This window comes from Cervus elaphus, chromosome 19 (assembly GCF_910594005.1).
Source record: "Cervus elaphus chromosome 19, mCerEla1.1, whole genome shotgun sequence".
NCBI lineage: Eukaryota > Metazoa > Chordata > Mammalia > Artiodactyla > Cervidae > Cervus > Cervus elaphus.
In genome coordinates, this window is record NC_057833.1 from 4,611,217 (window position 1) to 4,634,123 (window position 22,907).

Below are 22,907 nucleotides of genomic sequence, written 5' to 3' on the forward strand. Positions count from 1 at the left end.
CATGGGATTTTCCAGACAAGAATACTGGAGTAGGTTGCCATTTCCTTCTCCAGTGGGTTGCCTACTTGTTAGGACTGTATCTCAAACAACAAAAGTATGACAACTGTCCGTTGTGAATTATTTCCATTGATGAGGCCAGCATACAGGCTATAGAGAGACTGCTGGGTTTGTATCTCACATCCCTAGAGTGGCCATATAATTTAGCTAGAGGTTTTTTTTTTCTAATATTAAAGTTGTACAGCTCATATTTTCTTGCTGCTTATAGAAAAAGTATGATGAGCTTTGTTTTATGTAACTTCCTGGGATTTTTCCACTGCATATGGGATGACATAAATAAAAAACTTCTCTGAATTGGACATTCCTATCCTACAACCACTAACTTAAATAAATCTTCTTAAATTCATTTTTGTCTTTCTAGTCATAAGATGAATAAAATCTGGGGATCTAATGTAGAGCATAGTGATTTTAATTAACCCTGCAGTTATGTAGTTCAAAGTTGCTAAGACAGTGGATCTTAAATGTCTTAGAAAGAAATGGTAATTATGTGACATGACCCAGGCGTTAGTTAGCCAATGTGACAGAGGTAATCATTTTGCACCATATAAGTGTATCAAATCAACAACCATTGTACACTTGTAACTTACCCAAGTATGTGTCAGTTATATTTCAAAAAAGTTGAAAAAATAAAAGGAAAAATAAAATTTCATGAAACTTAAGAAACAAAGTTATTGCCAGAGGAAAAATCTAGAGGCCTACCAGACGTTTCCATTGGGATGATAGCAGGAACTTCTACCAGAAGAATCTAGCAACGCCAGGATTGCAGGGTTAGTGGGCACGTCTTCCTGGACGATACAAGTGAATCCATTTATCCTGTTGGGCACTCGGATGATGGCTAGGTTTCCAGATGGGTAACTGAGATCAGTTAAGGTCATCTGAGTTATTCTAATGGTCTTTGACTAGCCTGAGAGTAAATTTAATTTATGAGAGAGTCCTTTGAAACTATAAAGCATTCTGAAAATGAATGGGAAGCACCGTTAATTACTAAAAAATTTTATGCTTTCTGTGTGAATCAAAATATATTTATGAGACACAAAACTCCTCAACCAGAAATACCAGCAAATGGAATCTAGCAAAATATAAAAAGGATTATATGTACAATGACAAACCGGAGTCTATCTCAGGAATGTAAGGTTGGATTAACTCTATGGCTGATTCATATCAATGTATGACAAAACCCACTGAAATGTTGTGAAGTAATTAGCCTCTAACTAATAAAAAAAAAAAAAGAAAGAAAGAAAAAAAAAACATACTACATTGATAGAAAAAAGAGCAAAAATAGAGATGATCATTGCAATAGACACATAAAAAGCATCTGAAAAATCCAATACTTTATCGTGATAAATGCCTCAATGAACTAGGAATAGACAGGAACTCCTCAACCTAATAAGGCATGTCTAACAAAAACCACAGTTAACGTCACACTTAATGATGGCAGACTAGGTGTTTTCCCCCTTAAGATCAGGAAGCAAACAAAAGTGTCCACTCTTCCTACTTCCATTCAATCTCATGCTGGAGGTTTCAATCAGGAAAATATTATGAAAGAAAAAGAAACAAAGGCATCTATATTGGAAACAGAAGAAGTAAACTATCTCTAATTGCAGATAACATGCTCTTGAATACAGAAAATCCTAAGGAATCTACAAAACAATGTCATAGAACTAACAAAAGAGTTCAGTAGGGTTGTAAACTAAAAGGTCAATATACATGAAAAAAATTGTATTTCTAAGCAGTGAACATTTTGAAGATGAAATTAAGAAAATAATTCCATTTACAACAGCATCAAAGAATAAAATATACTGAGGATAACTCACGAGCTGTTAATATTCAGTCCTATCTAAACTGATTGGAAGTCCAGCGGTGAAGTAAACACAAAATTGATTCTGAATCATTTTGAAAATCAGCCTTAGTCTTCAACGGAGTGAAAAAGAATTAAAGCAAGGGCGGGAAATGATAAGTAATGATACGAGTTGGAAAGTTATTTAAAAAATTTTTGATATAATGAAAGAAAAACCTACTCTCTTTCTCATAGGGCTTGGGGAACTAAAACTTCCTTACACTTCTTATGCCATCAAAGTAATTTTTCTGGGTTCTTGATGGGGTTTGACTAAACATTTAGGCAACTATGGCTAAAAATGACTTTCTCCTACAAAGTGAGGCCCTTAGTTCACCAAAAACTCCTCCTAATTTCATAGCTTTGTTTTTCTTTCCCAGAGATATTAAATGTCCTTTGTGTCAAAATAGCAAATGGCCTGGCCATCAGGCAGAAGTTCAAGTGATCAATAACTTAGTGTTCCATAAAATGGATATTGAATTTTTGCATTAAAAAACAACATACTGCTCACGGATGTGTAAACTGGTACACATTTTCTGGGGGACAAAATCTATTAAAGCTTTTTTCTCACCCAGAATTTCTATCTCTAGGTATTTAATTCAAGGAAGTAAGTGATAAGTAAACAGCAAGGTATGCACAAAGCTGTTCATTTAGTCATTGTATAAAACAGCCCCAAATTGTGAAACCACCTTTGATCAGTAATAGTGGATAGATTAAAGGAATTATAGTTCCTCCCTATGATAGAATACCATATGCATATAAAGATGGTGCAGTATCTCTGTATTTATTGCATATTATATACTCATAATGTTTATGAGTATTTATTGTCTAATATTATTATGTAAAGGGAGCAAGTTATAAAATATGAAGAACTTGTTTAAGAATTAATTTTTAAAGAATTATATAATTGTTCCTAGGAAAAAATAAGGAAAGATGTATAAACAGATGTTAATAGCTTTGCTCTGTGTGATAGGATCTGGTCATATCTATCTTTTTTCTTCATATTTTTTAATCTCTTTTTTCTTTAGCTTTCTTTTTCTGAAGAAATAAGCTAATGAAAATAAGTTGTTGAAAGAAAGGATACAATATTTGTGTTGTCCCATCTGGAAATGAAGTCAGAAACTTGCTCCCATGTTTGTAGTGCTTTTCAAAGAGCTCATTCGTCACGATCTACACACCATAGAAGACAAAAGGATGGTTATATGATGACAACAGACATCCTTTGCTTGCTAGATAGTGATACAAACCATTTCTTAATTTAAAATTTTCAGTCTTGCATCAGCAACCGGGGACAATCTTTAGGAATCATTAAAGACTGTCCCTAACCCGTGCAGATAACTTAATAAAATCTTTCTGGCAGGAATCTGACATTACTTATCTGTTTAAAGGTCTGTGTTTTTTTGTCTTTTTTAACTTATTTAAAAGTTTTAAAAAATTTACTCAGTAGGACAAGACAGAAGAAAGTGCTTAGGCTTTAGTCAGGATTATATTTTAAGTAATTGTTCTCATCAAAACAGCAAAAGAGCTTATCACATGGTAGGTATTTTTTTTTTTTCACCATTTTTTTTTTTTGTATTTTTTTTTTTAAATTAAAGTATAGTTGATGTACAATATGATATAAGCTTCAACAGAGTGATTCACAATTTTAAAGGTTACATTTCATTTAAACTTATTATAAAACATGGACTGTATTCTCTGTGCTGTACAGTATTATCCTTGTAGCTTATTTATTTATTTATTTTTGCTTATTTATTTTATACATAGTTGTTTATACCTCCTAACCTCCTATCCCTATCTTGCCCTTCCCCACTTCCCTCTCCCCACTGAAAAATACTGGTTTGTTCTCTATGTCTGTGAGTCTGCTTTTCATTATATTCACTAGTTTATTTTCTTTTAGACCCTCCATATTAGTGATACAATGTAGTATTTGTCTTTTCTTATTTCACTTAGTCAAATACCCTCCATCCACATTGCAACAAATGGCAAAACCTCATTCTTTTTTATGGCCGAGGACTATTCACATCTACGTGTGTTAGCCGTTCAGTCGTGTCCAACTCTTTGCAACCCTGTGAACTGTAGGCCACCAAGCTCCTCTGTCCTTGGAATTCTCCAGGCAAGAATACCGGAGTGGGTTGCCACTCTCTTCCCCAGAGGCTCTTCCCAACCCAGGGACTGAACCTGTGTCTCCTGTCTTTCAAGCAGATTCTTTTACCATCTGAGCCACCAGGGAAGGCCATTCATATGTATCTGTGAGTGTGTATGTGTGTATGTGTGTATATGTTGCATCTGCTTTATCCATTCATCTGCTGATGACTCTTAGTTTGTTTCTAGTCTTGGCTATTTTACAGTAAATAATGCCGCTGTAGACACTGTGGTGCGTGTCTCTTTGCAAATTAGCATTTTCATTTTCTCATGTATACGCTCAAGAGTGGAAGTGCTGAATCACATGGTAATTCTATTTTTAGTTTTTTCAGGAAACACCATAGTGTTTTCTGCAGTGACTGCACCAATGTACATTCCCTCTAACAGTGTACGTTTCTCCACATCCTTGCCAATATTTGTTACTTGTGTTCTTTTGGATGACGCCATTCTTGACAGCTGTGAGATGATACCTTATGGTGGTTTTAATTTGCATTTCCTTGATGATTAGTGACGTTGAGCATCTTTTAATGTGCCTGTTGGCCACCTTTATGTCTTCTTTTAAAAAAAATGTCTATTCAGGTCTTATGCCAGTTTTTCAATCAAGTTTATTTTTTATTTACCTACTTTTACTTTATACACATATTGCTGTGAAAACAGAATATCAAAAAAAAAAAAAACCAACCAAAAAACCAGCCCTAGCACAATGGAGATATCCTATATAGTGACTGTAGAGGTGATTATATAACTATCAAAATTAATGGAGCGGTACATATAAAAAGGTGAGTTTCACTATAAATTATACTTCAATAAAATGACTTTACATTCTAGTATAAGCTGTAGCATCTGGTGTCTCTTCAAGTTTGCTCTTGAAATGCATTTGAGCAAAATACTAGTGAAATATGGGAAGATGAAGAAAGAAATATTGAGAGATATTCTGTATGATACCTCTAAGCTTAACTATTTTATCATCTAGGTAATACTCAATAGGAAAATGAATTTGTACCCAACAATGTTTTATAATAAATTAAAAATTCAGTTTAATTCTATTTCTTCCTAATCTTGAATTATAATAAAATGGATATAAGAATTCCTAGGGCTAAACAATGAAATAATCTAAATTTTCATGTAAATGTTGCCATTTATTTTGAAAGATAATATGTTTCTCATTTTTATGAGACATAAAATACATTCAGAGAAGCACTAAAATATGCTATTTTGTTAATGGATAGTTAGACTCTTGAGAATTCCTTGGAATGCAAAGAGATCCAACCAGTCCATCCTAAAAGGGATCAGTCCTGGGTGTTCATTGGAAGGACTGATGCTGAAGCTGAAACTCTAATACTTTGGCCCCTTGATGCGAAGAGCTGACTCGTTTGAAAAGACCCTGATTCTGGGAGGGATTGGGGGCAGGAGGAGAAGGGGATGACAGAGGATGAGATGGTTGGATGGCATCACCGACTCGATGGACATGGGTTTGGGTGGACTCTGGGAGTTGGTGATGGACAGGGAGGCCTGGCGTGCTGCGGTTCATGGGGTCACAAAGAGTCAGACACGACTGAGCGACTGAACTGAACTGAACTGGTAACATGAACACCCATGTCATCACCATCTGGGTCAAGAAATAGAACAGCGCTCAAACTCTAGAAGTCCCCTGTGTGCTAACCCAAAGTCAGTGTTCTATAACCTCTAAACAATATAGTTTCTTTCCCATTTTGAATTTTACGTAAATGGAATCATATAATAGGAATTTTTTATATTTTGTTTCTTTTAATCAATGTTACATTTATAAGATTCATATGTGTCCCAGTATGTAGCCATAGTCCAATAGCTTCCATTTGTGTATAGTATTCTATTGTATGACTTCATCATTTATTTATCCACTGTATTTTTTATGGATATCTGGGTTGTTCCCAGTTTTCAGCTTATAAATAATGATACTCTGAACACTCATGCATGTATGCTGGTACCCAGTTCCTCTCAGATCTTATATCCAGAGGAAGAATTGTTGAATTCCACTTTACAAAAGGATATGTGTCTTTCACATTACAAAAAACTGCCAAAATGACTTTCAGGCTGTTGTACCAATTTGCATTCCCACCAGAGGCTAAACTGTAGTGATTGTTATTCTACATCCTTTCTAACACTCAGTAGTATCAGACTTTACAATCTATTTATTTATCTATTTTTGCCAATGTGATAGGTACGTACGTGCATGCGTGCGTGTGTGCTTAGTCACTCTGTCCTGTCTCGTCCAACTCTTTGCGACCCCGTGGACTGTAGCCCACCAGAATCCTCTGCCAGTGTATGCTGATCTCTAATCGTGGTTTCAGTTTTCTTCTCCCAGGTTACTAATGAGGTTGAGCACCTTTTCAAGTGTTTACTGACCACTGGATTTTCTCCTTGGAGAAGTGGTCAAGTTTTTTTTAGTTCATTCTTTTTCTATTAGGTAGACTTTTTTTTCCTGTTGATTTATAAAAATTCTTTATACATTTAGAATAAAGGCCCTTTGTATATCATATGTGCTATAAAACATCTCCCTTCTTGGCTTTTCTTTCAAGTTTTAATTTATCAATTCCTTTATGGATATTGCTTTTTAGAATTAGTTAAATCTTTCCCTAACCTGAAATAAAGCTATTCGCCTGTTTTTTTTAAAAAATCATTGTAGGTTTACATTTCACATTAAAATCTTTAATCCACTGGAAATGAAGTATTATTCCAACTTCATTAAAAAATATGGATATCTAACTGTCCCAGCACCAGGTGTTGACAAGATTTTCCTCTACCTTGCAGGGTCACTGCTGGCACATATCAGGTGTCTGTGTGTGCATAAGTCTGATTCTGTGTTGTGGATTTTTTGTTTATCCTGTCCCCAAGCTACACTATCTTAATTACTATACTTTGTAATGTTGTTGTTGCTTAGTCGCTCAGTTGTGTCCGACTCTTTGTGACCCCATGCACTGCAGCATGCCAGGCTTCCCTGTCCATCACCAACTCCTGAAGCTTGCTCAAACTCGTGTCCATTGAGTAGGTGATGCCATCCAACCATTTAATCCTCTACTGCCCCCTTCTCCTCCTGTCCTCAATCTTTCCCAGCATCAGGGTCTTTTCCAGTGAGTCAGCTCTTTGCATCAGGTAGCGAAAGTACTGGAGCTTTAGCTTCAGCATCAGTCCTTTCAATGAGTATTCTGGGCTGATTTCCTTTAGGACTGACTGGTTTGATCTTCTTGCAGTCCAAGGGAAGGCACCACAGTTCAAAAGCATCAATTCTTTGGTGTTCAGCCTTCTTTATAGTCCAACTCTCACATCTGTACAGTGACTACTATATGAAAGTGAAGTCGCTCAGTTGTGTCTGACTCTTTGCGACCCCATGGACTGTAGCCCACCAGGCTCCTCCATCCATGGGATTCTCCAGGCAAGAATACTGGAGTGGGTTGCCATTTCCTTCTCCAGGGGATCTTCCCAACTCAGGGATCAAACCCTGGTCTAACGCATTGAAGGCAGACACTTTACCCTCTGAGCCACCAGGACCTTTGACTATACGACCTTTGTGGGCAAAGTGATGTCTCTGCTTTTAATACACTGTCTAGGTTTGTTATAGCTTTTCTTCCAGGAGCAAGCGTCTTTTAATTTCATGACTGCAGTCATCATCTGCAGTGATTTTGGAGCCCAAGAAAATAAAGTCTGTCATTGTTTCCATTGTTTCCCCATCTATTTGCCATGAAGTGATGGGACCGGATGCCTTGATCTTCGTTTTTTTGAATGTCAAGTTTTAAGCCAGTTTTTTCACTCTCCTCTTTCACCTTCATCAGGAGACTCTTTAGTTCCTTTTCGCGTTCTGCCATTAGGGTGGTGTCATCTGCATATCTTAGGTTATTGATATTTCTCCCGGCAATCTTGATTCCAGCTTGAGCTTCATCCAGCCCAGCGTTTTGCATGATGTATTCTGCATAGAAGTTAGACAAACAGGCTGACAGTATCTGGCCTTGATGTGCTCCTATCTGTTTAGTAACAGATCTCAGTATCTGACGGAGCATGTTCCTCTTCCTCCCAGTCTTCTTCAAGAAAGTCTTGGCTCTTCTAAGTTTTTCACGCATGTGTGCTAAGTCGCTTCAGTTGTGTCTGACTCCTTGTGACCCGTGGGCTGCAGCCCGCCTGACTCCTCTGTCCTCGGAATTCTCCCGGCAAGAGTGCTGGAGTGGGTTGTCATGCCCTCCTCCTCCAGGGAGTCTTCCCAACCCAGGGATTGAACCAGTGTCTCTTACATCTTCTGCATCTCTAAGGTCTTCTGCATTGGCTGGCAGGTTCTTGACCACTGGTGCACCTGGGTTTTTTATATTTCCATGTAAATCCTGTCATCAACTTTTCAAGACTTTCCTTTTCCCAACACACACAAATCTACAACCTTGTTAGAACTGAATTATAGTTGCATTAGATTAATTTGGAAAGAATGTCATCTTTAAAATATTTGATCTTCCAATCTATGAACATTAGGTCAAATTTGTTAAACAGGCTGTTCAAACATTTTATTGTATTACTGCTCATTTTTTTTTTTTTTGGTCTAATAGTGCACTCAATTATTGAGAGAAGCAGGCTAAAGTATCTCATTATGATTATGGATGAAGTATTTTTTCCTTTTACTTCTGTGCAATTTTGCTTTATATTTTTTGAGGATATGTTAATATGGAAAAATATTTTGTAACATTATACCTTCCTGGGGGACTAAAACTTCTGTCACTATAAAGTGGTCTTCTATCTCTAGAGATGTTCTTCAGTATTTTCATGATATATCATTTTTTAATTTATATTTAATTTTTCTGTAACCTTATGTTTTAGATATCTCTCTTGTAATCAGTATATGGTTGGATTTTTTCCTTAAAAATTGTCTGACAGTCTTTATTAACTGAAGAATTTACTCTATTTACATATACCTACTGACACTCCTTGTGTTCTATTTGTCTTCTGTTAGGTATTTTTTCCCCCCTTATCCTTTCTTGTCTTTGGGGGATATTTAAAATAAATTATTCTTTTTTTCCCCTCTACCTCTGATAGCTGGGAAGTTATACACTCTGCTTCTGTTATTTTTCTGGCTGCCCTAGAAATTTTAGCAAGCAAATTTATCAAAGTCTGAGATTAAGCTATGTATTTGTTTTCTCCCAAACCAAGAACTTTTAAAACACTGTAACTGCATTTAGCTTTCTTCCCAAATCATATACTAATTTTTAAAACATTTTTACTCTATACTGTTTCTTGAAACTCCATATGTCATTATCATTATGATTGTTTTATCAGTCAACGTTTAGTTTTATACATACAGTGCATAATGCTTCTTCTTCTTCTATGCAATTCTATGAGATTACATAGAATCTCACACTATGCTACTACACAAAAAATATTCTTTAGCTTTTTTTTTTGTGAGAGGCTACTAGTGACAAACTCTGTTTTGCTAGACCATGTCTTTTGGGGCACATTTTCTTGAAAGATATTTTAACTGGGTGTAGGCTTCTAGATTGACCATTATTTTCTTTTAGCACAGACTGAAGACATTCTATTGGCTTCCATTGTCACTGTTGGAAGGTTATCTGATTTCTAACTGTTCTCTTTTAAATATAAACAGAGAATATAAATATATATATAAATATAAAAAGAGAATATAAATATTCTCTTTTAAATAAAACTGCTGACTTTTCGATTTCCTTTTTGTCTTTGTTGTTCTACAGTTTCACTGGTGTGTCTAGAATTTTTTTTTCATGGAAACACATTTTATTTTAAATATAGCAGTGTGTACATGTAAATCCCAAACTCCCAATCTACCTAGGATTATTTTTTAATTCATCCTGCTTAGGGCTCATTAGGATTCTTAAATCTATGAATGGGTCTCTCTTATCAGTTTTGGAAAATAATCATCCATTATCTCTTCAAATGCTGCCTCTGCCTGGTTATCTTTTTCCTCTCCTTCTGAGATTTTGAACAAATACATTTTATACCCCTCATTCTACTTTCATATTATACAAACTTTTCTGTATTCTTTACCTTTTTTGTAAAAGGTAAATTTTGTAAAAGGTAAATTTACCCCATGGTAAATTTTGATAGGTTTTTTTCAACCTTTCTTCCAGGTCATTAGTTTCTCTTTAGTTGGGTCTAACCTGCATTTAACTCTCATCTTTTAAGTTTTGACTTTGCTGGTGGCTCAGATGGTAAAGCGTCTGCCTACAGTGCAGGAGACCCAGGTTCAATCCTTGGGTTGGGAAGATCCTCTGGAGAAGGAAATGGCAACCCACTCCAGTACTCTTGCCTGGAGAATCCCATGGACGGACAGTATGGTATGCTATAATCCATGGGGGTGCAAAGAGTCAGACATGATTGAGTGACTTCACTTCACTTCTCAGTTTTTAGTTTCAGGTGTATTTTTCATTTCTATACTATCTTTTTGTCAAATTTGTCATGTCACTTTATAGTTTTCTGTTCCCTCCATATATCTTCAAGCTGACCTTTTGTTTTCATAAACATACTTAGATTACTTCAGGTTTTGAAGGCTTTGTAAGTCTTTGTAAGACTTTTCTCATTGGATACTAGTCCTTTGAATTTTCAGTTATGGTATCGCGTTTCCTCGTGTTTTTATTACTTTTCACTGTGTGCTGGTAATTGAACTTGAAAGGTAATTTGTAGAAGTAATTTGAGGGTGGGATAAGCAACCTTCCTTCAGATAGGATTTGGATTTGATTCTGTCAGCACCTCAGTTCATTGCTGTCCCTTAAATTCTAAATCACCCAGGAGAGACAAAACTGGTCTCAGGTGTTTGATTTCTAGGGATCTATTCAGGGAAACTATACTCTTAGTTGTTCTTTGCTTTCGGTCATTATCTGAGGTTGTTGATATTTCTCCCAGCCTTCTTGTTTCCAACTTGTGAATCATCCAGTCCAGCATTTTGCATAATATACTCTGCATATTGAAGAAGGAAATGGCAACCCACTCCAGTATTCTTATCTGGAGAATCCCATGGACAGAAGAGCCTGGCATGCTACAGTCCACAGAATTCTCCAGCTCAGAATACCAGCATGGGTAGCTGTTTCCTTCTCAAGGGGATCTTCCCAACCCAGGGATCAAACCCAGGTCTTCCACACTGCAGGCGGATTCTTTACCAGCTGAGCCCCCAGGGAAGCCCCCAAATACTAGAGTGGGCAGCCTATCCCTTCTCTAGCAGATCTTCCTGACCCAGGAATTAAATTGCATTGCAGGCGGATTCTATACTTATATAAAAATTAATTTATACAAAAAGATATTCAAAGCAACATTACTTAGTAAAACAAAAGAACTTTTAATAATCTTTATTTCCAATACCAGTAGAATGGTTAGATACTATATGAAAAGGCTCATAGATATTAAAATGATGTTAACGTAACCTATGGGCTTTCCTGGTGGCTCAGTGGTGAAGAAGCCCCCTGCCAATGTGGGAAATGCAGGTTTGATCCCTGAGTTGGAAGGATCCTTTGGAAAAGGAACTGGCAACCCACTCCTGTATTCTTGCTTGGGAAATCCCATGGACAGAGGAGCCTGGAGGGCTACAGTCCATGACATTGTAAAAGTAAAACTTAGCGACTAAACAATAGCAATGTAAGCTATATAGTATCATGGGAAAATTGTTGAAAATTAAGTTAAAAGCAGGAAAAATTACATATGTAATATAATTACAGGACTGTTAACAAAAACCTATGCTTAAAAACTTTGGAACAGTGCTAATAGAACTTTTATTGACCATAAAACTTTTCTGTAACTGCCCTGAAATATGGTTGCCATTAGTCACACACAGTTATTTAACACTTGAAATGTAGCTAGTGTGACTGAAGAGTTAAATTTAAATTTCATTTTATTATAATTCCTTTAAATTTGGATAGCCATGTGAAATATTTGTTACCACATTGGGCAGTGCAGATCCAGATAATACTGAAATATTAATCATGATTTTGGGGATGAGGCTGAGACTTCTGGTGATTTTCTACCATTGATTTTAGGTTTCTAAAGGGTTCCAAATGTTCCTCACTATACAGTGATCACATTTTAAAGTAAAAAGGCTTTAACCAAAATAGCCCCTCATAAGACACATTCAAGGTATTGTTATAAAGTCGGCTTGCGTGCATGCTAAGTCACGTTAGTCTTGTCTGACTTTTTGTGACCCTATGGACTGTAGCCCACCAGGCTCCTTTGTCCATGGGATTCTCTAGGCAAGAATACTGGAATGGGTTGCCACGCCAGGGATCTTCCTAACCCAAGGATCAAAACTGTATCTCCCACGGTTCCTACATTGCAGGTGGATTTTTTACCACTGAGCCACCAGGGAAGCCCATTATTCTAAAGTAGAAGTTAAAAGGCCAAGTCTGTACCAGTTCTTTATGACTAATAGTTAAACATGTCCTGTAACCAAGCTGCCATCTTCATCAAGACAGCTTTTAAAATTTTAGGTAAAACTGGTTTTCAAAGAGTAGCAAATTAAAAAAATTACAAGCTAATTACCTTTCCACATGCTATTCTAGAATCACAGCAAACAATGGATATATTTCTTTTGTCCACTTGATAATCAGTTAGTTCTTCCTCAACTGACTTTACTTCTGGAATATCCACGGAAAATTGATAGGAAATTGTTTTATAGTGTTTTGCATCTAACGGGACAAGAATCACATGAAAATACATATATGTTTAAAACTTTCCAAAATCTCTCTTCTAAAATGAAATTTCAAATTCTATTACAAATGCATTGATTCATCAGACACTTTTCCATTGGACATTTTTTTTTAATGAAAGAAGAATGAGGAGCTTCATTAAGTTGAGGAGCCCTCTGTTTTTAAAAAAATGAGAACATTCTCATTTCGTTGGAAGAACAAAAATGATGATTTTCATCACGTGGAATTTTTTGGCTGTAGGTTTAGTAGGAAACAGTTGAATTGGGATTGAGTTGGAAAAAAACAAGTCTTCTCAAAGTATCTTTTCAATAGCTCTGAGTTGCAGAGGAGCCTGATGCTCAGAAATATTAAAAATAAAATTTAACCCATATTTTGCAGCCTATAAGGAGAAAAGCAAGAATATAACTCTAGAACTTCTGATTCTAAAATGATGCCCCTTCAGTTGTACTAGAATTGCAGCTATACTGGCCAGCTGACCGATGGGGCCCATGTATGAGAAAGGAATCTGATTTATTTTTGACAGACTTTCCATATTCTAGCCTGAAACAAAATGGAATGTATGTTTTACTAAAAGAGAGACAATGAACTCAAAAGCTCTTTCTAGCTCTCTGTAAAATGCTCTATGTGCTAAGTCGCCTCAGTCATGTCTGACTCTTTGCGACCCCATGGACTGTAGCCCACCAGGCTCCTCTGTCCATGGGTATTCTCCAGGCAAGAATACTGGAGTGGGTTTCCATTCCACCCTCCAGGGGATCTTCTGAACGCGAGGATGGAACCCACATGTCTTACGTCTCCCGCATTGGCCGGCGGGTTCTTTACCCTTAGTGCTACCTGGGAAGCTCCAAAGTGCTCTCTGGTGGGGTGGTTTAGTCACTAAGTCCTGTATGACTCTTGTGACCCCATGGACAGTAGCCTACCAGGCTCCTCAGTCTATGGGATTCTCCAGGCAAGAATACTAGAGTGGGTTGCCAATTCCTTCCTCAGGGGATCTTCCCGACCCAGGAATTGAACCTGGGTCTCCTGCATTGCAGTCAGATTCTTTACTGACTGAGCTATGAGGGAAGCCAGTCGAAGTCAGTGCTCTATAGATGCTGCTAAGTTATTTCAATCAATAACAGCAGTGAACTGAAGACTCATAACTTCAAAAGCTAGGTGATAGAAAAGTGGGGTTTTCTGACCTTCAGCCATTGTGACTGAGGCATTGACCAAAATGAAAAATTTTAATGTTATTTTTAAAAAATACATCAGTTTTTGCCCTTGGTCAAACACATGAGCTCCCTGATGTATAACTGATCTGTAACATCAGCTTTGAGGAACTTACCTTCTTCAGAGAAAGTAGGCTGTTCTTTTGTTAAAATTTCATAGCGTCTGGCCATTTGTTGCTCTTGTTTTCTACAAAATTAAAAACATGATGCACAAGTCTGAAATGTGTTCCAAGTTTAAAATAGTATACTAGAGTGTGGTGGGAGGAGGAGGAGGTGGTGGGGAATCCCTTATAAATGACTCCGAAGCAGGAACCAGAGCCTAAATTCCAGTAGGATAATGGTCATTCGTGACCAAGAAGGAAAGCCCTGAGCCATGGAATCAGTGGTTGTAGCCTTTCAATGTGAGTCAGCAGCCCTGAGCAAGGGGAATACCTGCCACCAGGCCTTCTTTCGACTGCAGCCGCTCAACCACTCCCTATGGTGAATCTAGAGGAAACCCTGAGAACGCAGAAATACAGGCCCCAGTTAGCTAAGGGCTATAAGAAATCCAAGCCAGCCACTTGGCTTTTTCCGCCCCCACCCCGGCAAACCTCATTTGTATTTCATCGGATAAAGCTTTCTCTAACTGTGAGATGCCCCATGACCTGCAACCAGAGGATTATACATTCTGAAAAAGACATTGTTCAAAGGACTATCTCCAACCTGGACAGAAGGACCCTTATCAGATGACACAGATTTACATCAAGATAAAGATGATGTGCAGAGAAAAACCCATGCCTCCAAAGAGATCACAGCCACTCTTCCAAACAGATCCAGCAGGAATAACCACAAAAGTCACCCCAGAGCCCCTTCATAGAACAGGGCGAGAGCTCCATGACCCCACCTAGGTAGGGTCTACGAGTCCCATGTAAGCATTAAATAAGTTACAGAAGACTGACCATCTGTCCCTCATTACCCCAATAAAGATTTCTTGGGGTTCATGTCTCAAGGAAAATTTGAAGTAGGAGATAGATGGGTCTCTGGACTGAAAAGCAGGTGATTTTCAAGCAGAGCAAAACTGAAGTTTGTCCTCAGCCAGACAAAAATGACACGTATTTCCCTTCCTCCATTGATATGGAGGGAATAAACTAACGGGGGAAATTTGTCGCAGTGAAAAGGAAAAAAGAGGAGTAGTTTTTCTTTTTCACTTCTCTGAGAGCAAAGAAGATAAAGAGAACAGTGAGCAGGCCCAAACTTTATTTTACTTTATTTATTTACTTTATTTTACTCTAACTGCTCCTAATTCTGCACATCTGTAAGTTTGCTTTTCTGCCCCCTAACTCTGCGGGAGCTACGCTTCACTGGACTCTATGCTAAATACATCCCCGATCCAGTGTTTACCTTCACAACGGCCTTTCCCTTGTAGTTACATGTCAGAAGGAAGGCCTCAGAGCCTCCAAACTGCCAGATGAAGTTACTGGGATACTGACGTCAGTTTATGACTGTCTTTGAAACAAAGCAAAAGGAAGAAATCTAGATCCTATCGCATTTGTTTCCTCATCACCGATGCCTGACTGCGAGCGCTTGCCTTAGGGGCACAGTTCTTGAGGCAGGAGCATACTGTGTTCCCGGCTCCATCAGCTGAGAATAAAAGCCACCATGCTATTTCTTTCAAAAAAAAGAAGTACATTCTAATTTTTACTGGTTACATGCCGTTCCTTATTCTTTGTATCTGTTATTACTTGTGAACCCAGTCATTTAATCAGTGCATGTGTGTTTCTACTGTATTTGGTGGACAAATCTCTCATATATTAATAGGAATTCCCAATTACCCTGAGAATTTGGGATGGGTAAATTTCCTACTCTAAACGTCAGTGACCTCACTGAGTTTCTGACACCTTCTGACTCTCATAACGTCCACCAGGAACTGCATGAAGTTTGCTTTAGCCAATTTTTGTTTCTTCACTGGGAATGCATCTACACAATTACCTGCGTTGGAAAAAATGAGGTTTGTTTTACAAAAGGCCTTCTAGGGCTTCCCTGGTGGTCCAGTGGTTGAGCATCCACCTGCCAATGCAGGGGACATGAGTCCAATCCCTGGTCTGGGAAGACCCCACGTGCCACGTAGCAACTAAGCCCTCAGACCACAACCACGGAGCCCACAGGACAGCACCGATGAAGCGCTTGCAGCCCAGGGCCCACACCGCACCAGGAGAGGCCGCAGACAGGAGCCTACGCGCCACCCAGGACAGTCGCACCTGCTGGCGGCCGCTGGAGAAAGCCTGCGTGTGCAGCGAAGACCCGGTACCGGCAGAAATAAATACATAAATAAATCTTCTTAAAAAAGGCTTTCTAATTAAGTGGGCCTGTCTGAGTTCCAACAGCCAAGGCTCACTATTACCTCCGCAAAGCTTTTTCTTTTGCTTTGAGTCTGTCAGCTTCACTGCCGTGGGCGGCATGAGGGCCAATACTGATTAATTCAGCTTTAGAGCTCTGGATTTTTTGGTTTTCTTCATAGATGTAGTCGACCAGATTTTGGAAATAACTACAACAGGAAGTCTGAAAAACAAAGACGTTATTTTCATCTCCTTAGCCCTAGATGAAGGTAATTACAGGAGGGGAAAAAAATGAAACCCAAAATGGCTAATGAGGTTTTGGATAACAACCTATCATATTTTTTTTGGGGGGGAGGTGCTAACAACTTTATTGAGGTATAATTCCCATATCATACAATTCACCCATTTAAAGGGTACAATTCAATAATTTTTAGTGTATTCACAGAAGTGTGCAGTGATCACAACAATCAGTTTTAGAACATGAAACCTGTACCCAATAACAGTTACTCCTCCTCCTCCTCCCCACATGTCTCTGTAGCTTTGCCTGTTCTGTATGTTAATATAAATGGAATGTGGTGCTTTGTAACTGGTTTTTTCACCTAGCATAATATTTTCATTTATGTTGAAGCATGTTTAAATGCTTCATGTCTTTTCATGGCTGCGTAAGATTCCATAGTATGGGAGGAGGAACAAGATGGTGGAGGAGCAGGTGGACGTGGAGTACATCTCTCTCCACGGATACATCAGGAATACACCTTCAGACACAGAGGTGCGTGCGGAACACCAGCTGAGAGCGGACAGGAGGACCTGACCAACAGAAGGGAATATATAGAGCCACGCAAAACCCAGTAGGACGAAGGAACTGGGGGCAGATACAGGAGTGTTAGTAGGACTGGACCTGCCCCCAGTGGGTGGGGGAACTGAAGCAGGGGTCCGATCCCCACAGCGGGGCAATTGTCTGAGTCAGAGGAGAAACATTTAAGGCTGAGAGGGAAACAGCTGATCTGTGGCAGCCTAAATGGAATGAGAATCAGACAGTCCTTGACGCAGCCAAACATACCCTGGACAGGGATGCAGGTCCCCTGGAAGGGGCAGCGGCTGGGAGCTGGAATTTAGGGATTGTGGAGCAATCCCAGGGTGAGGGCTGCTATTGACTGCAGAGAGACGGATTGAGGGGATGTGAGGGAGGAGATCGTGATGGGAAATGCCTGTGGAGGAAAGCCGGGCAGCCATGGAAGCAAGGCGGTACTGCTGAGTCACGTGTAGGGGGTGGAGCCATCACCACAGCCTCTCTCTCCCCACACGCCAGCATCGGCAAGTGAACAATAGAGAGGCTGGTCCATCAAACGCCTCACCACTGAACTACAGAGCAGGACCCCAGCCGGGGGTGGGGGGCCCTCTAATGTGCCTGACATGCCTAACAATAGAGAAGGACCCCAGGCAAGGGAACCCTCCAAGTGCCTCAACAGGCAGAGCTACAGAGAAAGACTGCCCAAAGAGGCCTTCTGATCGCCAGCTACAAGAGGCTTGAAAAAAGACTCTGTTAGGGCCATAACTCCTGGAGCGGAGGCAGTCCGTGTTCCTGCATACTTGGCGCCGCCAGGTCCCTGCAAGCCAAGAAGATGCACCACCTTCATGCTCAACCCTCACTGGGGCAGAGCTGCCGCGGGCAAAAAAGTCTTGCATCTGTGCACACAGGGTTGCCTTGGCCATGTCCAGTTCTTTGCAACCCTGTGGACTGCAGCCTGCCAAGTTTCCCTGTCAGGGAGAAGGGTTCTCCAGGCAAGATACTGGAGCAGATTGGCCAATACCGGTTACCATACCTTCTAGAGCACTGTATTTCCTGCTGCCCCAGCCGCCAGCCCCCCTGAATACCGGGTGCTCCCAGAAACCCTGCGACCCAAGCAGCTGCACCATCTCCGCACCTGGCCCTCACAGGGGCAGGCCCAAGTCCTCCAGGGCAGCCTCAGGAGCAAACCCCAGTGGACGACCCACACATGTGGAAATAAAAGCACAATTAAAACCCAGGGGCGGTGTGGCTAAGGAAGAAGACCCAAAACCCTCCCACCAGCTCTACAAGCTGTGGATTAAATCCACACGATCAACTAGGCAGACTCTGTGCTACGGAATATATGAAAGGCCACTGAGAGCGCCCACAAAAGAAAGCGCACTAGTTCTCATAGCTGTGGACGTTGGAGGCAAGAACACAGGAGCAGGACCAGGTTAGAATCTGAGCTGCCCCGCAGCAGGTCCAGAGATCAGCGCGGTGTTGGAGGGCATCCTAGGGAGGTGAGGTGGACTGTGACTCCCAGCGAGGGAAAGGACCCTGACAGCAGTGACTCAGGAAAAACATTTATTATTCTTATGTTTTGACTGGTTTTACAGATTCTTTTGGATTCTGCCCACCCCCCCCCCTTTTGTTGTAGTTGTCAATTTTATTGGCACTGTGAAATCTAATTAAGGTTTTTTTTTTTTCTTCTCATCACATTTTTTATTGCTGTTATAAACCTCTGCCTCTTCATGGGCTTTTGCAGTTCTGGGGAGTTTTCTTTTTTTTTTTTTCTTTCTTCTTCCTCTTTTTTTTTTTCCTTTTCTCTTTTTTAATTTTAATTTTCTTAAACCCATTATAATTTTTTCTACATTTATTCCTTTGTTTGCTTTTCCTACTGTTCTTTTCCCTTTGCAGTTAATCTTTAATGTATATAAATCTTCTTTATCTACCTCTGTTTAATCTTTGCATATCTAATCTTTATTTCCTTTCCTCTCAACATATTTGTTAGTTTTGTTTTCATTGCTTTACTCCCAACTTGGCACCTTGATTTAGTTTTGTTTTCCAGTTTGTGCTTTAATTTTGCTGTTAAATAGTAGATATAATTCTTGGTTTTCTTTGTTCACCAGATCACTCTATTGTGCTTTATTTTTGTTGAACTGTTTTGATTTTGCTTATGGGTGTACATTCCATTATTTTAATTATTATTTGCCTGATTTTGTAACTGCCGTTTGTCTGGGGTTCATCTTTGGTTTCTCGTTTTGGGGTATTTGTTTTAATCTCCCTTAACGCCATAACAAACCACTTGTGGAATCTTCGTTCCTGACCAGAGATCAAGTCCTGAGCCTTTGGAGTGAGCACTGACTCCAAGACCCTAGACCACCAGAGAACTAACCCTGGGGAGTATCAAATAGTGAGAACTCACACAAAGGAAACCACTTGAATACAAGACCCAGCATCACCCAGCCACCAGTAGCACCCTGTGCAGGATGCCCCATCTAAACAACAAACAAAATGAAAATTCATCAGCAGACAGGATTACCACCTCACTCAGCCTTACCCCTCACAGGGAAAATAAAGAAACAACCAAAAAACTCAACACAAATCTCATCTTATATGAAGCTTACACAGACCACTGGACCAACCTTAGGAGGGAAGAAACCAAAAGGAAGAAAGGATTCAACCCTGAAGCCTGGGAAAAGGAGACCTCAAACACAATAAGTTAAAAAAAATAATGAAAAGGCAGAGAAATATCACACAAATGAAGGAACAAACTAGAAACACTGGAGTCCAAATAAATGAAGAGGAAACGGGCAAACTACCTGAGAAAGAATTCAGAATAATGACAGTAAAGATGATCAAAACCCTTCAAAACAAAATGGAGAAAATGCAAGAATCAATTAACAACGATCTAGAAGAATTAAAGAATAAACATGCAGAGACAAACAACACAATTACTGAAGTTAAAAATACTCTAGAAGGAATCAATAAGGAGAATATCTGAAGCGGAAGAACAAATCAGTGAGCTGGAAGATAAAATGGTGGAAATAACTTCTGAAGAGCAGAATAAAGTAAAAGGAATGAAAAGAGCTGAGGACAGTCTCAGAGACCTCTGGGACCATAACAAATGTCCCAACATTCAAATTATAGGGGTCCCAGAAGAAGAGAAAATGAAAGGGTATGAGAAAATTTTTGAAGAGATTATAGTTGAAAATTTCCCCAACTGGAAAAGGAAATAGTCAGTCAAGCCCAAGAGGCACAAAGAGTCCCATACAGGATAAACCCAAGGAGAAACACACCAAGACACATACTAATCAAACTAACAAAGAGTAAACACAAGGAAAGAATATTAAAAGCAGCAAGGGAGAAGCAACAAGTGACATACAAGGGAAACCCCATATGCTTAACAGCTGATCTTTCAGCAGAAACTCTGCAGGCCAGAAGGAAATGGCAGGATATATTTAAAGTGCTGAAAGGGAAAAATCTACAACCAAGATTACTTTACCTGGCAAGGATCTCATTCAAAATTGATGGAGAAATCAAAAGCTTTTCAGACAAGCAAAAGTTAAGAGAATTCAATACCACCAAACCAGCTTTACAACAAGTGTTAAAGGGACTCATATAGTCAGGAAATACAAGAACAGGAAAAGATCTACAAAATCAAACCCCAAACAATTAAGAAAATGGCAATAGGAACATACACATCAATAATTACTTTAAATGAAAATGGATTAAATGCTCCAACTAAAAGACACAGACTGGCTGAATGGATAATAAAACAAAACCCATATATATGCTGTCTACAAGAAACCCACTACAGACCTCAAGACACATACAGACTGAAAGTGAGATGAAGGAAGAATATATTCCATGCAAATGGGAAGCAAAAGAAAGCTGGAGTAGCAATCCTCATATCAGGCAAAATAGATGTTAAAATAAAGAAGATTACAAGAGATAAGGAAGGTCACTACATAATGATCAAGGGATCAATCCAAGAGAAAGACATAACAATTGTAAATATCTATGCACCCAACATAGGAGCACCTCAATACATAAGACAAACACTAACAGACATAAAAGGAGAAATTGACAGTGACACAATAATAGTAGGAGACTTTAACACCCCACTCACACCAATGGAAAGAAAATTAATGAGGAAACAAGTCTTAAATAATACATGAGATGAGAAAGATCTCATTGATATCTTCAGGACATTCCATCCAAATGCACAATACACCTTCTTCTAAAGTGCACATGGAACATTCTCCAGGATAGACCACATCTTGGATCAGAAATCAAACCTCAGTAAATTTAACAAAATTGAAATTGTATCATGCATCTTCTCTGACCACAGTGCTATGATTCTAGATATCAGTTACAAGAAAAAAACTGTAAAAAACACAAACACATGGAGATTAAACAATACATTTCTAAATAACCAACAGGTTACTGAAGAAATCAAAAGGGAAATAAAAAAATTTCTAGAAACAAATGACAATGAAAACTTAACAACTCAAAACCTATGGGATGCAACAAAAGCAGTTCTAAGAGGGAAGGTTATAGCAATACAATCCTACCTTAAGAGACAAGAAAAACATTGAATAGATAACCTAACTTTACACCTAAAACAACTGGAAAAAGAACAAAAAATCCCAAAATTAGTAGAAGGAAAGAAATCATAAATATCAGAGCAGAAATAAGTGAAAAAGAAATGAAAGAAACAATAGTAAAGATTAATAAAACTAAAAGGTGGTTCTTTGAGAAAATAAACAAAATTGACAAACCTTTAACCAGACTCATCAAGAAAAAAAGAGGGAAGAATCAAATCAACAAAATTAGAAATGAAAAAGGAGAGGTTACAACAGACAGAAATACAAATGCAGAAATACAAAGGATTATAAGAGACTATTATGAACAACTATATGGCAATAAAATGGATAACTGGAAGAAATGGACAGATGTTTAGTAAAGTTCAATTTACCAAGGACTGAACCAGGAAGAAACAGAAATTATGAAAAACTAAATTACAAGCACTGAAATTGAAGCTGTGATCAAAAATCTCCCAAAAAACAAAAGCCCAGGACCAGATGGCTTCACAGGAGAATTCTATCAAACATTTTAAGAGCTAGTGCTATCCTTCTAAAACACTTTCAAAAATTGCAGAGAAAGGAACACTTCCAAACTCATTCTGTGGGGTCACCATCACCCTGATACCAAAACCAGACAAAGACAACACAAAAAAAGAAAACTGCAGGCCAATATTTCTGGTGAACATAGATGCAAAAATCCTCAACAAAATTTTAGCAAACAGAATTCAGCAACACATCAAAAAGCTCATACACCATGATCAAGCTGTGTTTATTCCATGGGTGCAAGGATTCTTCAATACAAGCAAATCAATCAATGTGATACATCATACTAACAAATCAAAAGATAAAGCCATATGATAATCTCAGTAGATGCAGAAAAAGCCTTTGACAAAATTCAGCACCTGTTTAAAATGAAAACACTTCAAAAAATGGGAATAGAGGAACCTACCTCAACATAGTAGAGGCCATACATGACAAGCCTACAGCAAACATTATTCTCAATGGTGAAAAACTGAAAGCATTCCCCCTAAGATCAGGAACAAGACAAGCGTATCCATTTTCACCACTATTATTCAACATAGTTCTGGAAGTCCTAGCTATAGCAATCAGAGAAGAAAAAGAAATAAAAGGAATCCAATTTGGAAAAGAAGAAGTAAAGCTCTCACTGTTTGCAGATGACATGATACTGTACATAGAAAACCCTAAACATAGTATCAGGAAATTACTAGAGCTAATCAGTGAATTTAGCAGTTTCAGGATACAAAATCAATACACAGAAATCACTTGCATTTCTATATACTAACAATGAAAAATCAGAGAG

The 22,907-nt window shown here is 38.6% G+C and overlaps 1 protein-coding gene across 1 annotated transcript in view; it reads right to left on the minus strand.

The window, feature by feature from the left end:
• The window catches only part of ERICH6 (glutamate rich 6), a 48,010-nt gene that overhangs the window by 13,601 nt on the left and 11,502 nt on the right, over positions 1 to 22,907 (minus strand). Inside the window, exons 8-12 of the mRNA XM_043875018.1 lie at positions 16,294 to 16,451; positions 14,030 to 14,100; positions 12,542 to 12,687; positions 2,976 to 3,061; positions 757 to 912 (exon numbers count right to left, since the gene is read on the minus strand). Coding sequence (XP_043730953.1) covers positions 757 to 912; positions 2,976 to 3,061; positions 12,542 to 12,687; positions 14,030 to 14,100; positions 16,294 to 16,451 — 617 coding nt within the window. The remainder of the gene's footprint in view (positions 1 to 756; positions 913 to 2,975; positions 3,062 to 12,541; positions 12,688 to 14,029; positions 14,101 to 16,293; positions 16,452 to 22,907) is intronic.